We start from the raw sequence: 21,498 nt of genomic DNA, 5'->3' as shown, positions 1-21,498 counted from the left end.
ATATATATATATATATATATATATATATAATATTTTATATATAATATATTGTATAAATTATAATTATATAATAATATATAGTATATAATATATTAATAAAGTAAATCATTTTTTTCAATTTTATTTAATTATTGTATATATAATATATATATATAATATTTTATATATAATATATTGTATAAATTATAATTATATAATAATATATAGTATATAATATATTAATAAAGTAAATCATTTTTTTCAATTTTATTTAATTATTGTATATATAAGCAATTGTATACATCAAAATTCATATAAAATAAAAATTTTAAGTTTTTTTTTTCAATTTTTTTAAATAAATAACTTTAGCTTGATCCACGACCTGGGTTGGCTTGGGTTTGCATGGGCTTGGACCGTAGACCATGCTGGATCAACCCCCAAAATATCATAGGGAGAGAGGCATGGCTCGGGACGACCCACGGGGTGGCACGCACTTTGTGCAGACCATGCCGGCCCAGCACGGCCCGTTTTACACCTCTTGCTGACATGGACAATACAATTTATATATTTATATATATAAATTATATTCGGATCGGACATGAAAATTTGAAAACCTGCTAGGGCCTGAACCATAGCTCTAGATCCAATCGGATTCAAACCAATATTACTAATAAATTATACCCGAATATAGATTGACCCGATCTGAATCCTCCCTGATTACGGCCATTAGCTATTTTTGCTTGTTCGACGAACAAGAAAGAAAACCCTAGGTCATTGTTTCAGTTTCATTCTTTTTTTTGTCCGTTCCATTCTCTCGTCTTCTTCGTTTCGGCAATCAAAATCACCCGTTGAAAGCACGGAAGTCTCCTCCTCTTACAATTCTCTTTCATTCTCGCACAGGGTTACCAGACATATTCTTCCTCCATCTCGCTGGGAGTTTGTGAAGAGGAAGAAGTTTCTTATTTCCATAGCATCCCACCATCGGCTGAAAAGAGATTGGAATAACCACAGCTGGTCGCTCACTGAACGGCACTAGAGACAAAAGTCCTATTCACGGTGTTATCAGGTGCGGATCAATCTTTTTTCTTCTTAATGGGTTCTCGGATTGGGATTTTTTCTTTTTCCTTTTTATTAACACGACGGCTGTGTTGTGCTGGTTTCTTCCTCAGTAGCGACGCTGGAACGGCGCATCGGCTAATCACAAGAATTGAGGAATCAAAGGACGAACGACGACTCACGGGGTAAGATAGAATTTACTAACACGAGATTTTGGCTCTGCTAAAACAATTTTGTCTAGGGCGGGTGTGGGAATACCCTTTTTGAATTGCAATAGCTAGCTTTTTTTTTTTTTTTAGATCGAAGATGGAGTATGCATAAGTTTCTGTATTTTCCATGTTTATTTATTGATGAAAGAATGCTTTGTGAGGCACAGAAAAGTGTGACCTTCAGATTTGAATGAGATAGAAATTATCTGTTTAAGGGCCTTAAGGCGGTGGGGAGGCTTTAATATATTTTTCACACTTAGCTGCAATAAAAGCATCACTACATTTTTTATGCCTTTTCCAGTTGGTCGTGTAAATTATTTACTGTATGCCACTCTGGGTTTAAAATCCTTTGTGAGTTAATATATTTTTATATATTAAAGCTTCTGCTACATTCTCCATGACGTAAACCTGTTGATTTCCTCGGTCATAACAATAGGGATGTGCATAACATATACTCTTAATTGGAGTGGCAGACTTATTTATTGCATATGTTAATTTTCTGTATTGTCTTCATTCTTCCTTGTGGTGTGGGAGTTGACAACTTTTTGAACATCATAATTGCCATTTTATTCTCCACATGTTTATAGAGATGCGATATTGCATGCATTGTGTTGTATCCTTTAATTGTGTTATTTACTTATACTCATAATGTTATTTCTTCTCAATACATGTGCATGGATTTCAAATTGATTTGTAAATGTGCCATTTTCTTCTCTGTTCTTCTTTCATTACATGGCCTACAAATATCAGTTTCTGAATATTATCCTAAAATGGTTTACCCAATGTTGGTCCCTGTTACCTGGGTCTTGGGAGTGGTAGACGGGGTATGGTCTAACTAACCTTTGGCATTTTTTTTTTCAAATGCTCACCAGCCCAAGATTTTACTATTACACCAAATAATGTCCCCTACTGAATGTTGTCCTACATGGTGGAAATTACCTAGCATAAGGGCAGAAATAGGTTTTTCAGAATGTGCCTGTCGCACTAATTCTTTGCATGCAGCTGATTTTTGTAAAACTATGTATATTGGAGTGTGTGTGAGCAATAAATTGCTTTGTTGCTCTTGTTGTTTAGTGTTAGAGATCCTTTTTAATCCTTGTGAATATTTGACATTGTCATTTTGATAACTATCATGGAATAGAAATTCCAATAAATCAGACAGTAGGTATTGATAAAAATAATCAGACAGTGGGCCTTCCTCTTACAGTATGAAATGGTATTTTGCTTTTGAATTATGGTATTACTCACAATATTAGTGATAGCAACAATATATAAATCTCTTCCATTACTAAGGGAAAAGTTTGTATATAGTTTCACTTCAGAAACTAAAAATGTTTTTGATTGCCAAATCTCATCTGCCTGATATGGAGGTTATCAGATTATATGCTAAACGGGATACAAGATTTAGTATTCATAGTTGCACGATTGATGCAGAAACTTGTAGAATCAAGCCTTAATTGCATGGGCAATTAATGACATCATGTATGAAGAATTACTTCAGGATTTTCTTTGAAGCATTGCTTTGCTAGGTGGACCTTGTTCTCATTAGATTGATTTTGGTATTTTTAAATTTAGAATGTTTGTATCACTATATAGAAAATTCATAACCAGCATAATCCATCTGCCACATCCCTTTAGGAATGGAGCTTATAAAGCGACTTTTCCTGATCAAAACATTTTTATTGTATTTATGGGCATGTTGGGAATTTTCTTTTGATGGTCAAAATATTTGATAGTAGGTGTGCAACACATGGGTGTTCTAGTGAATGTTGAGGGCAGATGGAGAAATTTTCAAGTGGGTTGTTGGACCATGGATTTAGTTATTAACTCCGGATGGTGGGGTTTGATACTGAGATATAGAATGTTTTATGGTAACAGGAAATCTATCCATCTGGCATTATTCAGTAAATGAATGTAGGTTCTTTGGGGAAGAAATGTGTGCCATGACCCCTGTAATTTCATTAATTATAAACTTTGTAGAGTTTAGTAGCAGTAATTCACATGTACGAAAACACAACAGGATGTCATCTGGGATGGTTATTTTCCTTTTTCATCTTGGGGTTGCAGCTACTGGCTGTCTGAGGTTCACAGGGTACATTCTATATAAGAGAAGTGGAGAAAACCTCAACATGGCTTTGTATATATCATATTGCAAGGATGTTATTGCAAGTTTGATTCATTTTGCAGCTACTGGTGGTATGAGGTTTAAGGGGTATACCCTATATAAGAGGTTAACTTCAATTGGACATGGCTTTGTGTATTCATGTTGGAAGGGTGTTTATGAAAGTTTGGTTCATTTATGAGATATTATTTATTTTTACTTGGAAGGAAATACCTCAGAGTTTGACCCAGTTGTTAGGATATACATATGTTTTGTGAATTTTCACTTGACTTGGGTGGTCTGAGATTGGATTGTTGGTTTGTTGTATATTTGGAAGGCTTGAAAGGAGTGATGATGTGTGAACTCAGGAGACCGTTGTTTGTATTAAATTCATTAATTGTTCTTGTTGTAAATAAAGAATGGAGCTGATAAACCTCTTCAGAAGTTTTTCTCCACTTCAATCGGATATCCCAGAATAAATTGAATTGTATTTGACTATTAAATGCTATGATGCCCAAGCACTTATGTGGAGATGGACATAGATATGGGAAACAGGGATACAACTCTCAATATCGTACATTCCTGGACACTGATATGGGTTTGGGTATCTTATATAATAATATGCTTATATCATGTGTTTATATCTAGTTTTTGAAGCTAAATGTCATTTTGAAGACTTATGACTTGCCACCTTTAAATAATTTTTTTGATCAATAACTCAACATTTTATTAATTAAGAAAGAAAGATGGTACAATACAATGAATACAGTTACCACCTTTAATTAAATTTCTAACATGTGTAGATATTTTTGCAGTATAATTTGTTAAAATGTACATACAAAAAAACCATTGTACTTATTTTAAGAGTGTTAATGGCATAAAGTACATATAGAAGTATTCATGCTGTATCTGGTATTGTATCCAACAACATTATGTTAGGCATGTAGGGTATCATAGATTTGTTATACAAATTCACCAGATTTCATTCAAATTTGGATTTCCTGAAACCTTATCGAATCAATCCATTTGTAGCCCTAGTAAAATCCCAAAATCTTAATATTGGAGTAAGACTCTCACTTATATTACAACAAACGGAGATACTAAGTCCAATCGAAATTCCTTGTTATTTAATGTTCTAATTTTGTTTTACCTATAAAAAAATGTTCTAATTTTGTGTTGTCCATAAAAGATGTTCTAATGTGGGTTCCCTCCCAACTTACTCAGATAAAGGTGAGCTTCAATGAAATGTCATGGAACATTTGTCTCTTTTATTTTTATGTTTTTGGAAAAATGATTTCATATTTAGTTACTATGGAGCAGAAACAGTAAAGAAGTTGATCCCAATAACATTTTGTAACAGCAATCTGTGCATTGCATGGGGCATTGCTTTGTCTCATTCTCAACATTATCTTCTACCTTTTAGGAGAGAAAATAAAGGGTCAAGGAGGAACATTTACCTTGAGGTTTGAAATCTCAGGTTAGTGAAGGGGGAGTTAGAAACCGGAGAAGTTTGGAGATTGCTTTTTTGTAATTTGGGAAGAGATGAGCCAAGATGTTATTGATTTTGTCTTCTGTCTTGCAGGAGATTAGTAAGCAGAAGTGTTTGTGATTTCTTATCAGAAGTTGCAGTTTATTTTGGAATAGATATATCATATCTTGGCTCCTTGCTGCAAGCCTTTGTAGTTTCTATTTGAGAATGAATTATTCTAGTGAGGGGGAAGGGGCTATGATAATTAGTAATAATTAACTATCTTCTCTAACATTTTTTGTCTACTAATTATTCCACCATTATGGATTTATTCTGTTATTTTGAATCTCACTGATTTCCATTACCATTTGCTGATCAAAATAAAAGAAAGATTGATTTCCATTAGTATTTTCTGTGGCTGAATAGGCATTCTGTCGTCGAGACTGTGCTTATATTGTTTTCTTGGGATCTATTTTAGTTCTACATATAATTTTATATGTACAAAGGGGGAAAAGAAATAGTTGTCTTTATCTTGGCATCAACTATCCGGTATATATATATATATATATACTGCTGGGGGCTGATGACCTGGTAAGTATGACAGAATGACCAGTGGAGACAGTAGTCTCATCATCTTTCTAGTTTGATCTCATCAATGAGGTTGAACTGGTTCCCATGTTCTATATTCTATGGCTCTTTAGTTGCACGCTGGGTTCCAGGGAGTACATTGCAAACTTATAATTGAATGCACTATACTGGTGCATTTTGGAATTTGAGTTTATTTGTTGGAGGAAACATCTATTCAAGATTCTCCTTCCATATGGAATATGGATATCTTCCGCATGTCCTAGTGTAGCTTGTGGTCCCCTCCCCAGCTCACAAAATGACATTTCTTTACGAAACCAATACATGAGATCTGGTTGTGTTGATTTTAAGAATCTTAGTGTTATTATTATGGCTTTGGGTTTATAGTAGCATTAATCTACTGTTTATTAAGTAGGAGCAGATGCTTTTTAAAAATTCTATTTGATGTTCTACTGCTAGTTCTTAGCTACTCTATCCAACAAGTGGTTCTTTCCTTGTGCTCGCATCCATTTTGTGTTACTAATTTTTATTGTAATTTGCAAAGTATAATGCTTAGTAGTCTGTCTGTGTGTGTATTTGAAGTTGATTTTGACATTATTTTTCTTGGTTGATGTATTAGAATGGCATTGGTTTGTATTATTCCAAGATAGTTTTGACTTTCAACAATCAGGACCTTATAATACCTTTTTCGTTGTGAGAGCTTGGAGATTGGTTTTTATGGGAAGATTTGGGCTTTGAGGACTCCAATAGAAAGGGTGGCCCAACCATGACAATTGGTTCCTGGTTCAAGTTGGCATAACTTAGTCTATTTGTGCATCCATTACAGGAAAGGTTTTCAAACAATCTGCTTCCGAAATCTGAAAGATCAGCAAGAGCCTTGCAGGGCTAACTCCAGTGCGCTTTGCAAGAAATGGATCCTGGACGCTATGTACTTCAGCAAGGATGGGATAATAACAGCGTAATTGCGGTTTCCTCCTTAATTACCTATCCGGGATGATACACAAGAAATTAGGGCTCATGTGATTGTCCTCCATTTTTACTGCATCTCATCCTAAAAGAACAGTGAGAGAAAGTTGTGGGCCAGTGAGGATATGGAATCGATTTGCATACCCCGTATATAATTATTAGTTGCTGACTTCACTTATTCTCTTGAATCCACAGGCTTTGGAGGGGTATGGTGCAGTGCATGAGCCAGATTACCGGTGAGTGCTGATGGATGCTTCTCATAGCAGGAGTGCATAGTTCTGTTTTACTAAGAATTCCCTATATGGTGTTCATTTGCCTTTACAATGTTTTAATGTATTCATAGTGTGACATATGCAATGTTCATTTTCCTTGATATGTTTCGAACTAATACATATAATATATATGATGCTTGTTTGTTCTGTGTTTTTTTTTTTTTTTATGTCATTTTGCTCCTTTTTTGTTCACAAGTACATGGAGGATTCATTTTGTATATTTTCATTTTTTCTTCATCTAAAAGCACATATGTGCTCTTTTTTTGTATACCTAAGGAAGTGCTCTCTCTGTTACCTATTGAAACAATTCATGCTGCTTTTAGATTTATGGTTACATGGTTAGTATCATTTCTAACTACTAAAGTTTCAATTTTGTATGTTATGCATGTTATATCACTGTATTTTTTTTCTTCCCTCTGCTTAATACGCTTCTCGCAGGGTTGGTGGTTCATATGATGGTAGAAGGTTTTTAGATGAGGGGTTCTCAAGGGATAGTATCTATCCAAGGGAAACCTTCCACCGGGACATACTTGAGAGGGATAGTTATCCACCACCACCATCTGTTGCTGGTGCTTGGCCTCAACCAAGAAGGAGAAACTTTGATGAAGAATATGCCCTCATTAGGGAATCTAGAAGACATGAGAAGCCATACCTTGATTCTTTTCATGGGATCGACAATCTTCGTGAAGCTGACAATTATCGTGAGCTGGATAAATATCAAGAAGTTGATAAGTTTCGTGACAACTATCGCAGTATTGATACCTACCGTGATGTTGATGGCTATCGTGATTATGGGTATGATAGACCTTTTAGGTTTGGAGGACGTGATCGTGATGATTTTCCAATTGATGATTATGATTACAGGCACCGTAGTTCCCACCCAAGTAGAGAGGAAAGCCGTGAGAGAGATTATGACTATGGGCGGTATAGTTATGATTCTGACTATGAAAGGAGTAGCAGGAGGGACAGTAGTTGGAGAAGGCGTGACTCCCGTGACCGCGACCGTGACAAGAGAGGTCTGAGTCATGAAAGGGATCAGAGTCCACATAGAAGGCATGAGCGCTCTCGGTCTCGGGGGCGTGATGAACGGCCTAGATCAAGGTCTCCCCGAGGTCGCAGCCATGGTCGAAGTCATCGTGAGGACAGCTATGATGACAGTCGACATGAAAGAAATGAAAAACGAAGGGATCATGATGAAAAACGTCATCATGAGCATTCTTCTGTGGTATGTCTGAAATGTGACATTGTAATTTTACTTTGCTTGTTACATAGTTGCAATTTCGAGGACCTTAGTGGATTCTAATTCTTTTGTAGGCCCCTTCAGCTACTGTTGTTGTGAAGGGTCTGTCCCAGAAGACCACCGAAGAGGATTTATACCAAATTCTTGTATGTCTCTTTTCCAACTGTTACTAAAATAGTTTCTTTCTTCTTCTGCCTTTTCTCATCAATATATTCTTTGTGAATTACTGATTCTGTTAGGCTGAATGGGGACCACTTCGTCATGTGCGTGTAATTAAAGAACGCAATTCAGGCATTTCTCGTGGATTTGCTTTTATTGATTTCCCTTCTGTGGTATGTCATCATGTGACTGTTTAAAAATTTTATTTACTGTAAGCTGGCCATGCTGAAGTTCATAATTTCAACATAGGGAGATGCACGCAAGATGATGGATGGAATTGGAGATGATGGTCTTGTTGTGGATGGAAGGAAGCTTTTCTTTGAGTACAGGTATATGATGTTAAATGGAAACAGTTTGCTGATTCCTGAGTACCCTTTTATTGTCCTGCTTGATTTTAAATTCTTTATATGAAACATGTGAAGTCCTGCTGGCAATTGTTCTAATGCTGGTTTTTAAACAAACAGTGGTCTGTTTGCTAGTTTTCTATGGATTTGTCTGGTTTTATCATTGCTTTATAACACAGGCTAACTTTTTCTGATAACTGTATTGTTTTTTGATTGACTTGGATTTGTGGAAGAGAATTGTTATTCCCTGTATTGACAAGTCAAAAACAGGGTTTAGTTTTTCACTTTTTGTAGCATTTGTTAATGGTCATTTAATGATGATAGAAGAGCATATGGCATTGTAGGTGTTTTTTTAGAACATTGGAATTCTTTTATTCCTCATCTTCAATATAAAGCTGTTGATCCTTTCATTCATTACATTTCATCTTGGTTATCTTTGTATTGTGGAGGCCGTGTCTATCACGTTTCCGTTCATCCCCTATTATGATTGTAATAATGTTGGCATAGTAATCGAAGACCATTGGGTTTCTATTCAGTGTTGTAAGACTCAGACATGGCCAGAAAGTTGAACCACTGACCTAGTGACATTTCTGTATCCCAGTTAAATAATGGTTTACACAGTTTGAATGAGCTAACTGGTTATGTCTGGTCTGAGTCTTATGATGTTGTTCCTATCCTTTGCAATACAGTTAGAAGCGTTTAAAACTAACCTTGTCTCTTCTGTTCTAGACTGGCATGTGTTATGGTTTCACATCTTTGACATGTTCTCACCCTTGAATATCCTTCTTTTATTGTTAACTATCTTGTGCTACAGTAGCAAGCCAACTGGTGGGGCAGGTGGGCCTTATGGTCAAGATGGTGCAGCAAGATCAAGTTATGGGAATCATAGAAGTGCTGCACCACCATCTGATTGGATGTGCACGATGTGCGGCTGTGTGAATTTTGCACGGCGAACGTCCTGTTTTCAGGTTTGTTTCCTTGCTGTTCTGGTGATGCTTTATTCTGTTTTCTTTATTGTGCACGATGTCTTGCCCTAATAGCCTTGCATAATTCATAAGAGGTTCAGGCCACAGAAATTCCAAGGCATGAACCTCTAGCCTTTTGGCTGAAATAGTAAGAGGAATGTACCTCAAAAAGGAAGCTTTGTTTTTAAAATAATGAAAGCTATTTTTTGTTTCATGCATGTTGACACTTCGCAGATTTTTGCAGTAACCAAACCATGACTACTCTCATTTATGGATTTGATCTAATCTAATGTATGTAGAAAAGAGCTTATAGAAGTTCTTACATGGTCATTGCTTCAATAAATGCCATACATATTCTCTTTAATGTCTCCTAAAAATCAAAATACAAAATTTAACAAAAATCAAAATCCAAAGAACATAATATCTTAAGTCCATATTGTCTCAATCTCATTTTTCTAATAAAAAGGTCTCAATCTCCTTTTGAAAAGAGGGTGGATATTATTACAGTATGCATCCCACTTTTCATTTTCATTTAACTCTTTCTTTATGCATCTCTCTTTTTCCTGAAATCTCTATTTAAGTTATAATTCCTTTATAAAATGCAATTACATAATTGCTATATATTATTTAAAATCTCTTTAATTTTTGACTTATCATCGTCACCATCGCTATCACTATCTAAGCCTTGTCCCAACTATATGAGATTGGCTACATGAATCCTGTTCTACCATTCTATCCTTTTCAATGCCATGTCATTTATTGCATTATGGGTCATTAATTCGTTTCTCGCTACTTTAGTGCATGTTTTTTGTCTGCCCCTAGCTCTACTATCTCTTTCAACTTGTAACAAATCACTTCAGATTGCTGGTGCTGTACACCTCTGACTAATGAAGCCACCTTTTAAATACCAAGTTCTCAAAAGGTTTTTATATAACTTATTCAAAGTATATTTATCTAATATATATTCCTAATAAAAATAAGATCAAAAGTATTTTCTCATTATACTTAGTACAAAAATTTATCTGTTTCACAAAAAAAGGTTGAAAAATGGTACTATAGACATCTCTCATGGATAATGGATCACCTGATTGGATTTACAGCCCTATTGTTAGTCCTATCACTAACAAACCTTGCATGTTCCTTTTTAGATTCATATTTTTTTTTATTTATTCAAAACACATGGGGATGCCTCTTCTCTCCAAGTCTAGCTGTCTCACCCGTGCTTTTTAGCGTTTTAAAAATCTTGAGCTCCCTCCTTCCATCTATCCCCCTCTCTTTCTCATACCTTGGATGTTTGAATATTTGTGATACTAAAGGATCTGAGAATGGTTGAAATGTTTCCTAATGTTAATTGTTTTGACTTGGAAGCTGGGATCCTAAGTTATCAGGATTTTATGTTATGAGTTTCTAACTTTCTATTTGGGGTTTCTTGTAATGTTAATTGTTTTGCCTGAACATTTTTTATCATTAACTGTTATATTTTATTTCATTAAAGAATGATAAAATATGGCATGCTTAGCTTGACTTGGTTCTCAAGTCTCAAGTACAGAGTTAAAACTATTACAGTTGCCTGCCTCCGAGAGTCTGAGGTCAGGCCCCCTATATAATTCAGTCCTGTTAGCTTCTTCCTTTGCCATGGAGTCAGCCTAGAAGTTTGTACTTCCCAGAGTCCATTGTATTGAGATGTCCTATCCAGTGTTTTCAACGCACTGTTGACCTTGCTGGTTGAACCATTCCAACCATCACCCCGACCATGATTCCAGGTCCGGTTCTCCCAAAACCTGGTCTTTCGTCAAAAGCTGTTCAATCTGGCTGGTTGAATCGTTCAACCCATTCAACCCGGTCACCAAGTCATGGGTTGCACACTCAATGTATGTGCAAACTTATGGAGGTTCGCTTGGATGTCCAATTTGGGTGACTTTTTTTTTGTTTTTTTATTTCGGGTAACATTTTGAGATCTGTGCATCCAAAGGTGCTAAAGACACCTTGGCTCGCTATTTTCCCCCAAAAGACCCTATTTTTTTGCCTCAAATTGCAATTGCTAACATTTTTTACAAATAAAAATTAAAAACTGAATTAAAAATATAAATTAAACATATATATATATATATATATATATATACATATACTACATCTATAAAGTAATTATACATTTTTTACTGATAAAACACGTGTCACATTACTCAAGGTACTGATTATGTCGTACTATGATTATGGATCCAAGGTACTTACATTACTCAACCTATTACAACACTAGTACCCTTCTATTTCAAGTGATAACATAAAGCTGGCCAAATTCAGCGTGTATTGGACTACTCATTCCAATTGGACTAATATAAATTGTTAAAGATCTCACTTGCTGAAGTTCTAATATAGATTGTTAAGATCTTGCTTGCTGAAGTTTTAAATATGCTTCCTTGTATGACACTAAGTTGTTTGTATCTAGTTGGTGATGATTTTACAGCCTAGACAAGCTGTTTTTCAGTGGCTCCCCTAAATATTGGGTTTAGATGAAGTGCCATATAAATCTATGATACATAACAATGTAACTAGCTTTCTTTGACATAAGATGTATATAATTGCATTGTTAATGAGTTCGTGTTTGGCTAGCACTGCATTAATGTCATCTTTGTTTCTTTCTTGCAAATGCAGTGTAACGAGGCACGAGCTGATGATGCTCCAGCAGCTGATGTGGGATCATCTAACCCAGCAACATTGGGAAAAAAGGGACCAGAGGCTGGTAGGTTCAGGTTACTACTCTGATATGTTATGCATTTTATCTTTATTGTTGTCTTGATAACAAAAATGGTTACCTTTACCAGGTCCTACTCATGTGCTTGTTGTCCGTGGGCTGGATGAAAATGCTGATGAGGAAATGCTTCGATATGAGTTTTCAAAACATGCTCCAATCAAGGTAGTAAATGCTCGTTAATTGATCATCTAGTGCATTTTCCTCTGACAAGATCACAGAAGTTTACTAATTTTTATCTGCAGGACCTTCGACTTGTTAGAGACAAATTTACCCATGTCTCTAGGGGCTTTGCATTTGTCCATTTTCACTCGGTAGGTCTACTCTTCAGTATCCACTGATTTAGCTAAGCTCTTTTTTTCCTCTCTCTCTCTCAAGCTGAGGTTGTTTCTTATGTCTATTTCATCCCTCCTGTATGTGTTTGTTTTAGGTAGAGGATGCTACCAAAGCTCTAGAAGCTACAAATGGTATGACCTTGGAGAAGAATGGTCAAGTTTTACGTGTTGCATATGCTAAAAGCATCCATGGTCCAGGTTCAGGAACATCTGGGGCTTCAAGCAGCCTTGCTGCTGCTGCAATTGAGGCTGCAACATTTGCTCAACAGGTTTTGCTGTTGTACTCGTATTGTCTATTCACATCCTGATTTTATCAGAAGGATGATTTTAAACTTTCAGTAGATGTTTAATGTTGTTGACTTATGTAGTTATTGTTGGGGAGTGCTGCATGAAATGTAGTTGCCTTTTCTATGGTATTTCAGAGCTTAATTAGAAACTTCTTTTGGTGCATCAGTGACGATAGACAATTTGTTTTGGTCTCATGATTGAGATCAACTTCCATGTAATTGCATTGAGACAAATCTGTTTACTGTTCAATAACTTCCTGAAGATGCTTGTAGCCCTGGGCTTCTGTTGTTCTGATTAGCTATAGTCTTTTCAAATTGACTGTGTTTGTAGTTGTACATTACCTTGTTTGATCCTGTGACCAATTTATAGGGGTGGGACTATTATTTTTTCTCATTCTTTAACGCTTTCTTTGTTGTTGATGATGAGAAAATAGGCTTGCTTTTTCTAGACTCACAAGAGTATTTATGGTATTAGACATGAGAGAGTGACAAATTCAAAATCATATGATATGTTTACCATAGGACAGCTTAAAATTGATTGTATGGACAAAGTGGATAAGTGAAGAATCCAGAGGCATCTATTTGGGAAGTGGTTCTTTTTTTCGATAATTGAGATTGGGAAGTGGTTCTTCTTCATTATGTCAAAGTTGGGAATGGTGTTTCTTACTGGAGAATTACTTTTGATGAGGATGTTGTCTGGAGTGAAGTTGTTTTTCAGTCATTCTTTGTTTTGGTTGTTGGTGTGGTATGTAAATTCGGGATTTGGATGTTGGATTTGTTGGTTGTGTTTTTGTTTCTTTCGCTTTTTTGTAGGTAATAATTGGGAGTCTCCTATATGGGTGCTGGAGTGTCAAAACTCAAATACTTGTTGTATATTTCTTTTTTGCTCCATGACAATAATTCTTAATTACAAAAAAGGTCTGCTATTTTCTCACCTTTGATACCCTCCTCAAGAAGGTGTAGTTAAGCTAAACTAAAATTTCATAGCTGTAGCATGGGCAACCTTGGAGCTTTAGGTATTGGTGGTGTCTTCTGAGATTATAATTGGGAATGTAATAATGGTCATATACTCAAGATCAATAGGTAATGGCGGCTTTATAACAATGGGGTATTGGCAACATGGCATGGTCTAAGATTGGCAAAGAACCTGAATATTAGGAAAGCAGGCTTCTATGGGAATGCATCAAAACAAGCAATGGCCCTGGAACTATTGAAAATACTAGAGAGAGATGAGAGCTATTTCAACAGGACTGGTAGCTCGTTTCTATGTGATCTACTGATCAGCTAATGGGCTGGCCGTTGCTTTGGTTTGACAAAGGTAAATGGGGACATTCTTTGTTACAAGGGAACAAATGTATGGTCAAGGGAAGGGACATTTGCCAGCCTCATGAAAAGATTGAAAAACACTTGTGTATCTTATATAATTAAACCATTCTTTTTGTAATTATATAGAATTTTGTCATCCATAAAAAAGGTGATGTGAAAAAGGGAAAAAGCATTGGGTACAGCTCTCTAGTAGGGTTAATGCTGATTGTCCTATATGTCTAATTTCCTTGTATAGCATTTGATTGTTTTCCACCCTTTTAGAGGTTAGAGGTTAAACTGTTATTTTTTATTAGTTTATCATTCATAGACTGCGTGGTAGTATTTCTGTAACTTTATATTTTATTTCTCTTCCTTTTTTTTTTCTTCTATTTAGTATGATGCTGTTGGATGGGCACCAAAAGAGTATAATCCAGATGATAAACAATCTGGATCTGGGCAGGAAAAAAGTGGTGGTGATAATGCTGTTCATAAAGATGGCTCAGCCCCTCAATCTGGGTTTGTATGGGATGAAGCATCTGGCTATTACTACGATGCTGCTTCTGGATTTTACTATGATGGAAATACAGGTTGGTGCCTATTTTTTATTACATTTATGAAGTAGTTGCAGGTAGAATTTATGCTTTACTCATTATTCCATCTTATCTTAACCTTTTTCTCTTGAGTCTCCCATCATGAACTTTATCTACTATTCTTGAAATCAAGGTTCAAAGTATCGACACATATCGGCCCGTATCGGTTGATACGTATCATTCCGGGACCCCTCCGGTACGCCCTACAGTGGGTGTATGAGAGGTCTGACCAGTTAAGGGAGTAGGGGAGACCTAAACCGGACCCCTTGAACTGGTTGTGAAAAAAAATACAAAAAAGGCCTGAAAAACTGTATCAATTCGTATCGATATTTTGAACCTTGCTTGAAATCAAGAAACCCAAATGAGACACTCTTACAGGAAAGAAGAGCAAGAGGCCAATTTTCATACAAATGATTCTTAATTTCTTACACTTGAATGGTAATTATGACTAGAAAATTAAATAGTATTTCCAATGTATGCTATCTTGTTACTAGAAAGTAATAAACCAACAAAGGGTTTTTTGCTAAAAGAGAAAAGAGTACAACAATGTTTTGAAAATCATAATCACATCCTAAAGCATTAGAATTTACCACTTCTACAATAGAAGCCTAAATGATATAATCAATTTTGACTTGAAATTCAAATAATATACATCCAACAACTCTTTAACCTACATATATGAAAGAAAAATCCAATATATGGTCTCAAATAATGTAAATAAATGATTTTTTGATTAAGGAACTGATTCAAATCATAGTGAATCACAAGAATCAAGAGGGATTTTATTAATGAAGATATTATTAGAGTGAACATCTGCTGCTAAGGGACTCTTAATGGCAGGGAACAACCGATAATGTGAAGCTGTCCCCAGAGAATTCAAGTATTTCAGCTGCAAGCCTGCAACTAGTGTAGTCAGTGGTTTAAAAGCGCAAGGCGCAGGGGTCAATTTGTGCCTGAGGCTTAAGGCGAGGCGCAAGCCTTTTTGAAGCAATGTGCAAAAATACAAAAAAAAAGCTAAAATATAAAAACTGTCAGAAAATTAAAAAAGCCAAAAAATTCAAAATAATAAAAATATTAAACATAATATTAATAAAAAATCTAAACTTAAATTTTAAAATAATGTTTTAAAAATTCTATTATCTAAAATTAAAATACATAAACATAAGATCTAAAGCATATTCAAATGAGAATTTAAAAATAAAATCAAACATATAAAACATTTTCAAGCACGTAAAACCTCTAATCTTTTTTCACTCAATTGCATTACTTCAAGTAGCTAATGTAATGTAAAACATATTACATTCCTGATTCTACGAGCCGCCTTTGTGCCACACGGCCATGCCCCTAGAGGCAAGCCCCCAAACAAGTCCACATTAGGTCTGAAATTCTTAGTTTTCACACAAAAATGAACAATTTTATAGTTTTAATTGCTTTTTAAGAAGACATTTTGTTAGGATGATTGAATGAACAACATTATTTGAATTTCACGATAACGTGAAGCTCCCCAGAGAATTCAAGTATTTCAGCTGCAAGCCTGCAACTAGTGCAGTACCTGTCTTTCAAGTGAGTCTGCTAAATTAAAGTCTGTTTGGCCCATCTTTCTGTTGAATGAGGCTATTCCAAGAAATCCAAGCAATTAATCATTTCAACCACTGTCCATGGATTTGAACTTGCTCTAAAACCAAATTAATTTTACCAGGATGCTTCTAGTTCTTAAGGAGCACCTGGTTGAATTTTAAGTCTAACTTGTCATAACTTCTGTTAAAGTTACAACAAGTTTTGATTGTTCTAATTGAATTTTTACAATTGTATAATTTCTGTCGCAACACAATAATGTACCAACTAAAAAGCCTAAAAAACATTTTGAGAAAGAAGGGTCTACTTTTGAAAAGTAATAAAAAATGTTAGGTTCTATTTAAAACCTTAGGAAACTGTAGAAAATAAAATTATCTGTAAATTTCAATTTACCATAAATGGATATTTGTTTGTAGTAGATGCATTACTTTATCATCATGACTATAGCTATTTATATATTCTTTGGATGCTAAGATTATTGGATATGTGCAGTGATGTACATCACTTTCTATATTTTATCTTTCCTATTTTTAATAGTTGTTTTGGTTATCGACTCCTAAGTGTATACTGATGTTTAGTCTGTATTTTTCTAATAACTTATATTAGGTTTCCAATATTTTATAATGTTTTTGTAGTTCTGGTAATTTTACTTTGTTTCCATTAGCTTAGAGCAAGCAACTCGATTCTTAGGAAATTGCATTCTCCTATTATACCCAAGGATCGGAATATTGCAACGTATTGGGACAAATCGGCTGATACGTATCATATCGGAGGGTCTCCGATGCACCTCTATACTTGGTGTTTTGGGGTCCCACCTAGTTCAGGGGGTAGGACTCTAAACTGACCCCCTCCGGAAAAAAAATGCGAGCTTCATGTTGATCTTTTGAACCTTGATTATACCTTAGAAATTCTTGAGAACAGTACCTTCAGGGCTTCTGAAAACCCTACCAGTACCTGCGATTCCAAGGCTGCACAAAGCACATTAAATTTGGTCCTCCCACCATTTGGCACAATCCAATCTTGGTCAAACAACCTTCTTTTTCGAGTAGAACCAGCAACTATGTCCCACTTTCTTAGTCCTTTAAAAGTGAAGTGGCTTCCAAATGTTGAAATAAATGAGGTGCAAGGTACAAGCTAGAATGAAGTGGGGTGTGACTTTTGAAAAAAAATAAAAGATTTGACATACCTAAGAAGAAAAACAAAGCAATCAAGTTATGAAGCATGTTCAACAGTTTAATAACCTTAAATAACTCAATTACTATTTTATTAAAAAATTTAAAGTTGAAAAAAGAATGCGATTCTGAACATTTAAGAGGAGAGCAAAGAAAGAAGCAAAGAAAATTGTATGTACCTGTATTTATCAAAAAAAAAAGTACGTACCTGTATCTATTCCTGGACCAAAGAGCTTATTGCCTTGAAATATTCAACAATAAACATCTCTGTGCTTTTGTTCATTTTAAAATTTAATAAATTATTATCAGTGTACATAGTACAAGGCTCCAAGCAAGAATATCAAATGCTTTTAACACTAGTGGACCATTAGAATAGTGTAAAGCATATAACAAAATATGCATGAACTGAAAGAGCAATGACATGTGCCTGGACACTCTGTGCTTCTGTCCAGGTGAGTGTCTACATGCACCAGCATTTGATAATTTTACATGTTTCCCATGTTTTTATTGATCCAAGCAAGATAAAAATAGTTATTTTTCTGTTCCCTGGAACAGAAAGGCAATTTTTTTCCCAAAATGTTGCCAAATAAAACCATCTTTACTTGTCTGGTGGCTGGGGGTTAATGTGTTATGTAGTTTGTCACAGATTGCTGTGCATCAGCCTCCTGTCTTCTTTTTCATGATCTCAGTTCTTATAAATTGTGCTAGAATTTTCTTGAGGATTCGTAGAGTGGAATTATGCTATTGAATTGGCTCTTAATGTTCCCTGATATTTGGTTGGTACAACCATGTTGTTTGAGACAAATTAGTAGCGTCTTTAAATGTTCCCTCACCAATCACCCCAAAGAATAGTTTTAAAATCAAGCTTGACGATTTCATTCTATCTGTATTATTTTGGCATTTAAATTTACATCTTTGATTTGTTCATAAAAAGATACTTCTTTGATTAGTCTTACATGATGAAAGAAAGATAAACTCTTTTTCCAGAAGTGCATAAATGGTTGTCAAAGGTTATCACTGGTCCTCTATGCTATAATACAAGTTGCATCTTATTGTAGCTGTTTATCAGTTTTAATTTTTTGAAATGCAATGCAGGCCTATATTATGATGGTAACAATGGAACATGGTATTCTTATGATCATCAAACTCAGCAGTACGTTCCCTGTGGTGATCAGAATGATAACAAGACAGCAGACAAGGCAACAAGTGAAGCTTCAAAAACATCAGATAGCACCAGTAAAGGAAAAGTGGTTATATCTGCTCCTGCTGCTACCATAAAATCAAGTGAGAAAGCCTCACTACCAGATGCTGTTCAGGCTGCTGCTGCTGCAGCGCTAGCTGCAGAGAAGAAAGAGAAGGAAAAGATGAAAGAGATAAGGCTTGCATCAAAGAGCAGTATTCTGGCAAGCAAGAAGAAGATGACTAATGTCTTAACCATGTGGAAACAAAGAAATCATGAGGGTCAGGCGGCCCGTGTTGTTCTTGATGATAGTCAGCCATTGGCTTCAACGGATGACAGGTCCAGTGCTGCAGGAGTGTCTGGAAAGGGTAAATTCAGAACGGATTCTGTTTCGGTAAAGGAAAATGTGACCACAGCCTCTGCTGCTGCTGCTGCTCGTGGAAATAGTAATGCCTCAACTACACCTATTTTGGGGCAGACTGTTGTGGAATCTCAGATTAAGCCACAACCTGTAAGTAACAGCTTAGGAGGCACCCTAATGGGTGTAATTAGAGGTTCCGGAAGAGGAATAGTAAAGTCAGATACAATATATTCTGGGTCTTCTACTGGGGCTTCAACATTAACGGCTGTTTCAAGCAGTGGAGAGGCATTATCAGCAGCAAATTCAGATGGACCAATGACTGTGACTCCCTTTAGAACGGATGCATCTGCACTGGGTTCTTATGTTTCACCTGTGGCTGCGGGCAGTGGTAAAAGGAGGTTTTCTGAGATGCCACAACAGCCAGTTTCTTCTCATAGGGAACAACCTCATACAACATATAGGGACCGTGCAGCTGAAAGGAGGAACCTTTATGGATCTTCATCATCTTCTATTGGAGATGATATCTCAGACCTTGGACTTGGAGATTCAAGTAAGCATGCTTAACAGTTTAATTTGAGTGGTTTCCTATGTTATGCATTCCTCTCTAGGAATATATCAAATGCCATTGCCAGTCTTGCTAAAGAATAATATGCAAGACATGCCGTCAATGTATTAGGGCATGAGGTAGTGCTTACAAGTGCCACAGTAGATTGCTCTAAACTGGGAAAATATTTAGTTTGATTAACGAGAAATCTGTCAAACCAGTTCTGTGGCTTTTCAGTCTTTTCACTGAAGATTTTCGTTAACATTATAATGAGTTCTGTGTTTGCAATTCTTTGTGAAGATCGGGATTTGGCATTTAGAAAAGGTTCAGATGTCGGTACAATGCCATTTCCCCCTGGTGTTGGAGGACGTGGTGCTAGTGATGTTAATGTTCAGAGCTATGAAGTGATCACAGCTGATAGAGCCATTGATGAGAGCAATGTGGGTAACCGAATGCTCCGTAGCATGGGTTGGCAAGAAGGCTTGGTGAGCTCACCCTCGTTTGTATTATTCTTTGATATGGTCACTGACCTTTATCAATTGAAATTCTTGATTTTGTGAGGAAGCATACTAGGAAATGGTTATGGCTTCATACCATAGAATAACAGTGATATCATATATCTGACCAAGATGCCCTGGTGTCCTGGTTGCAGTTTTATTTGGTAAGAGCATTCCTGCTAGCCTTACGAACCATGGCTTGTCATGGGCCTCTTGATTACCGGAAAGAATGTTATATGGATTTTGCAACTAGATGATAATGGAGTGTTTGTGGTCCTACTTTAGTCGTAATATAATTGTATTATTTTATGTTTTGGAAATTCAATGTTTTAGCTGCATATTTTATTGGTGTTCCAGACTTCCAGTTACTCGATTGATACCCTAGTTTGACATTAATTTGGAGATTTGAGGCCTTTTTTGATGTTTGCTACATTGCTCTTTGACAAATATAGGGACTAGGAAAGGATGGCAGTGGCATAATTGAACCAGTCCAAGCACAAGCTGTTGAAGATAGAGCAGGACTTGGGAGTAGGCAGCAGAAGAAGCTGGACCCGAGCCTAGAGGTGCAGGCAGGTGACAGTTACCGAACCCTCGTGCAGAAGAAGGCTATTGCGAGATTCAGTGAAATGTCATAGTTAAAGAGTAAATATTTAGGTGCTTGATGGTCGGTAATGCCAGCTGCTCTGCTGCCACTTCTGTCTGAAAGAACATGCTTATTCTCGCTCAAGGTTATTCTATTTTCTTTAGGACGTTATAGCCTTAACCCTCCCCCCTTCTTTTCCTGAGGATGCACTTTCCATCTAGCATTGTAAATTCAAGTTAATTAAAGCATCTTTTGCAATTTTGCTTATTGCTGCTCAGAGATCAAGCTCTTTAAACTTTTTGGTCTTGTTATATGTGATTATTTTTAGGGTAAAGTATGAAATCCTCCCTGGGTTTTCTGATTATCATTATAAACTTCTCATGTTTTTGACCCTAGCAAAAACTCTCCCTAGTTTTTTTTTTAAAAAAACATAGACGGTTATCTCCTGTCAAATTTTCAGATTGAAAATGCCGCATGCAGATGTAAATTTACTATAATACCTTGTGAAGATCATTTACTAAATGTCATATACATTTACCACTTGTTCACCCCCTCCGTCTTCAACTGGACAAGGCATTTTTATTATGGTCTGAGCTGAGAAGTCCAATGTCCAAACAACAGTAAAACTTCCAATTACCAAATTACCAACGGAATGAACGAAGAAGCAAACCTCTCAAGACCAACCCTTGGTGGTTGTTGGGTCGGATCTTTACTCCCATGTAAGAAGAAATTGGAGTTTATTCAGAGATTCAGAGTATTATTGGATGTGACAAAACGTCGTAGATTGCAAAATGAATGAATAATGAATCGTTTCTCTAGACTGCAATCAGAATTTCACGACTTGTGTATTTATAGACCAAGTACTTGTATTTATTCCAAGGTCCAATTCGATGCGTTTGTGAACATTTAACATATTTCATCAAAATTTCGTGCAATTATGTTAAAAATGTCACCTGGTGTATTCATTTGTTCACGT

At 35.9% G+C, this 21,498-nt stretch overlaps 1 protein-coding gene across 3 annotated transcripts; it reads left to right on the top strand.

Moving 5' to 3' along the window:
• The first annotated feature begins 668 nt into the window (after positions 1-668).
• Positions 669-20,799, top strand: SUA (suppressor of abi3-5). 3 transcript variants are annotated; one of them, XM_088954073.1, is made up of 17 exons: positions 669-1,045; positions 1,149-1,220; positions 6,225-6,356; positions 6,560-6,600; positions 7,075-7,861; positions 7,951-8,022; positions 8,116-8,208; positions 8,285-8,364; positions 9,197-9,347; positions 11,997-12,084; positions 12,167-12,258; positions 12,339-12,411; positions 12,528-12,697; positions 14,415-14,607; positions 18,453-19,448; positions 19,743-19,927; positions 20,392-20,799. In XM_088954073.1, exons 3-17 carry the CDS (start codon positions 6,309-6,311, stop codon positions 20,572-20,574), a joined length of 3,252 nt encoding a protein of 1,083 aa, XP_088810199.1. In that variant the 5' UTR covers positions 669-1,045; positions 1,149-1,220; positions 6,225-6,308; the 3' UTR covers positions 20,575-20,799. The 3 variants fall into 3 exon arrangements, with proteins under 3 accessions (XP_088810199.1, XP_088810200.1, XP_088810198.1); XM_088954074.1 differs by having other exon boundaries at positions 9,194-9,347; positions 14,481-14,607; XM_088954072.1 differs by having other exon boundaries at positions 9,194-9,347.
• Positions 20,800-21,498: the final 699 nt, after the last annotated feature.

Source organism: Nelumbo lutea, chromosome 7, assembly GCF_056320005.1.
Source record: "Nelumbo lutea isolate HS-2025 chromosome 7, American lotus-T2T, whole genome shotgun sequence".
NCBI lineage: Eukaryota > Viridiplantae > Streptophyta > Magnoliopsida > Proteales > Nelumbonaceae > Nelumbo > Nelumbo lutea.
This window is presented reverse-complemented; position numbering and strand designations above follow the sequence as displayed.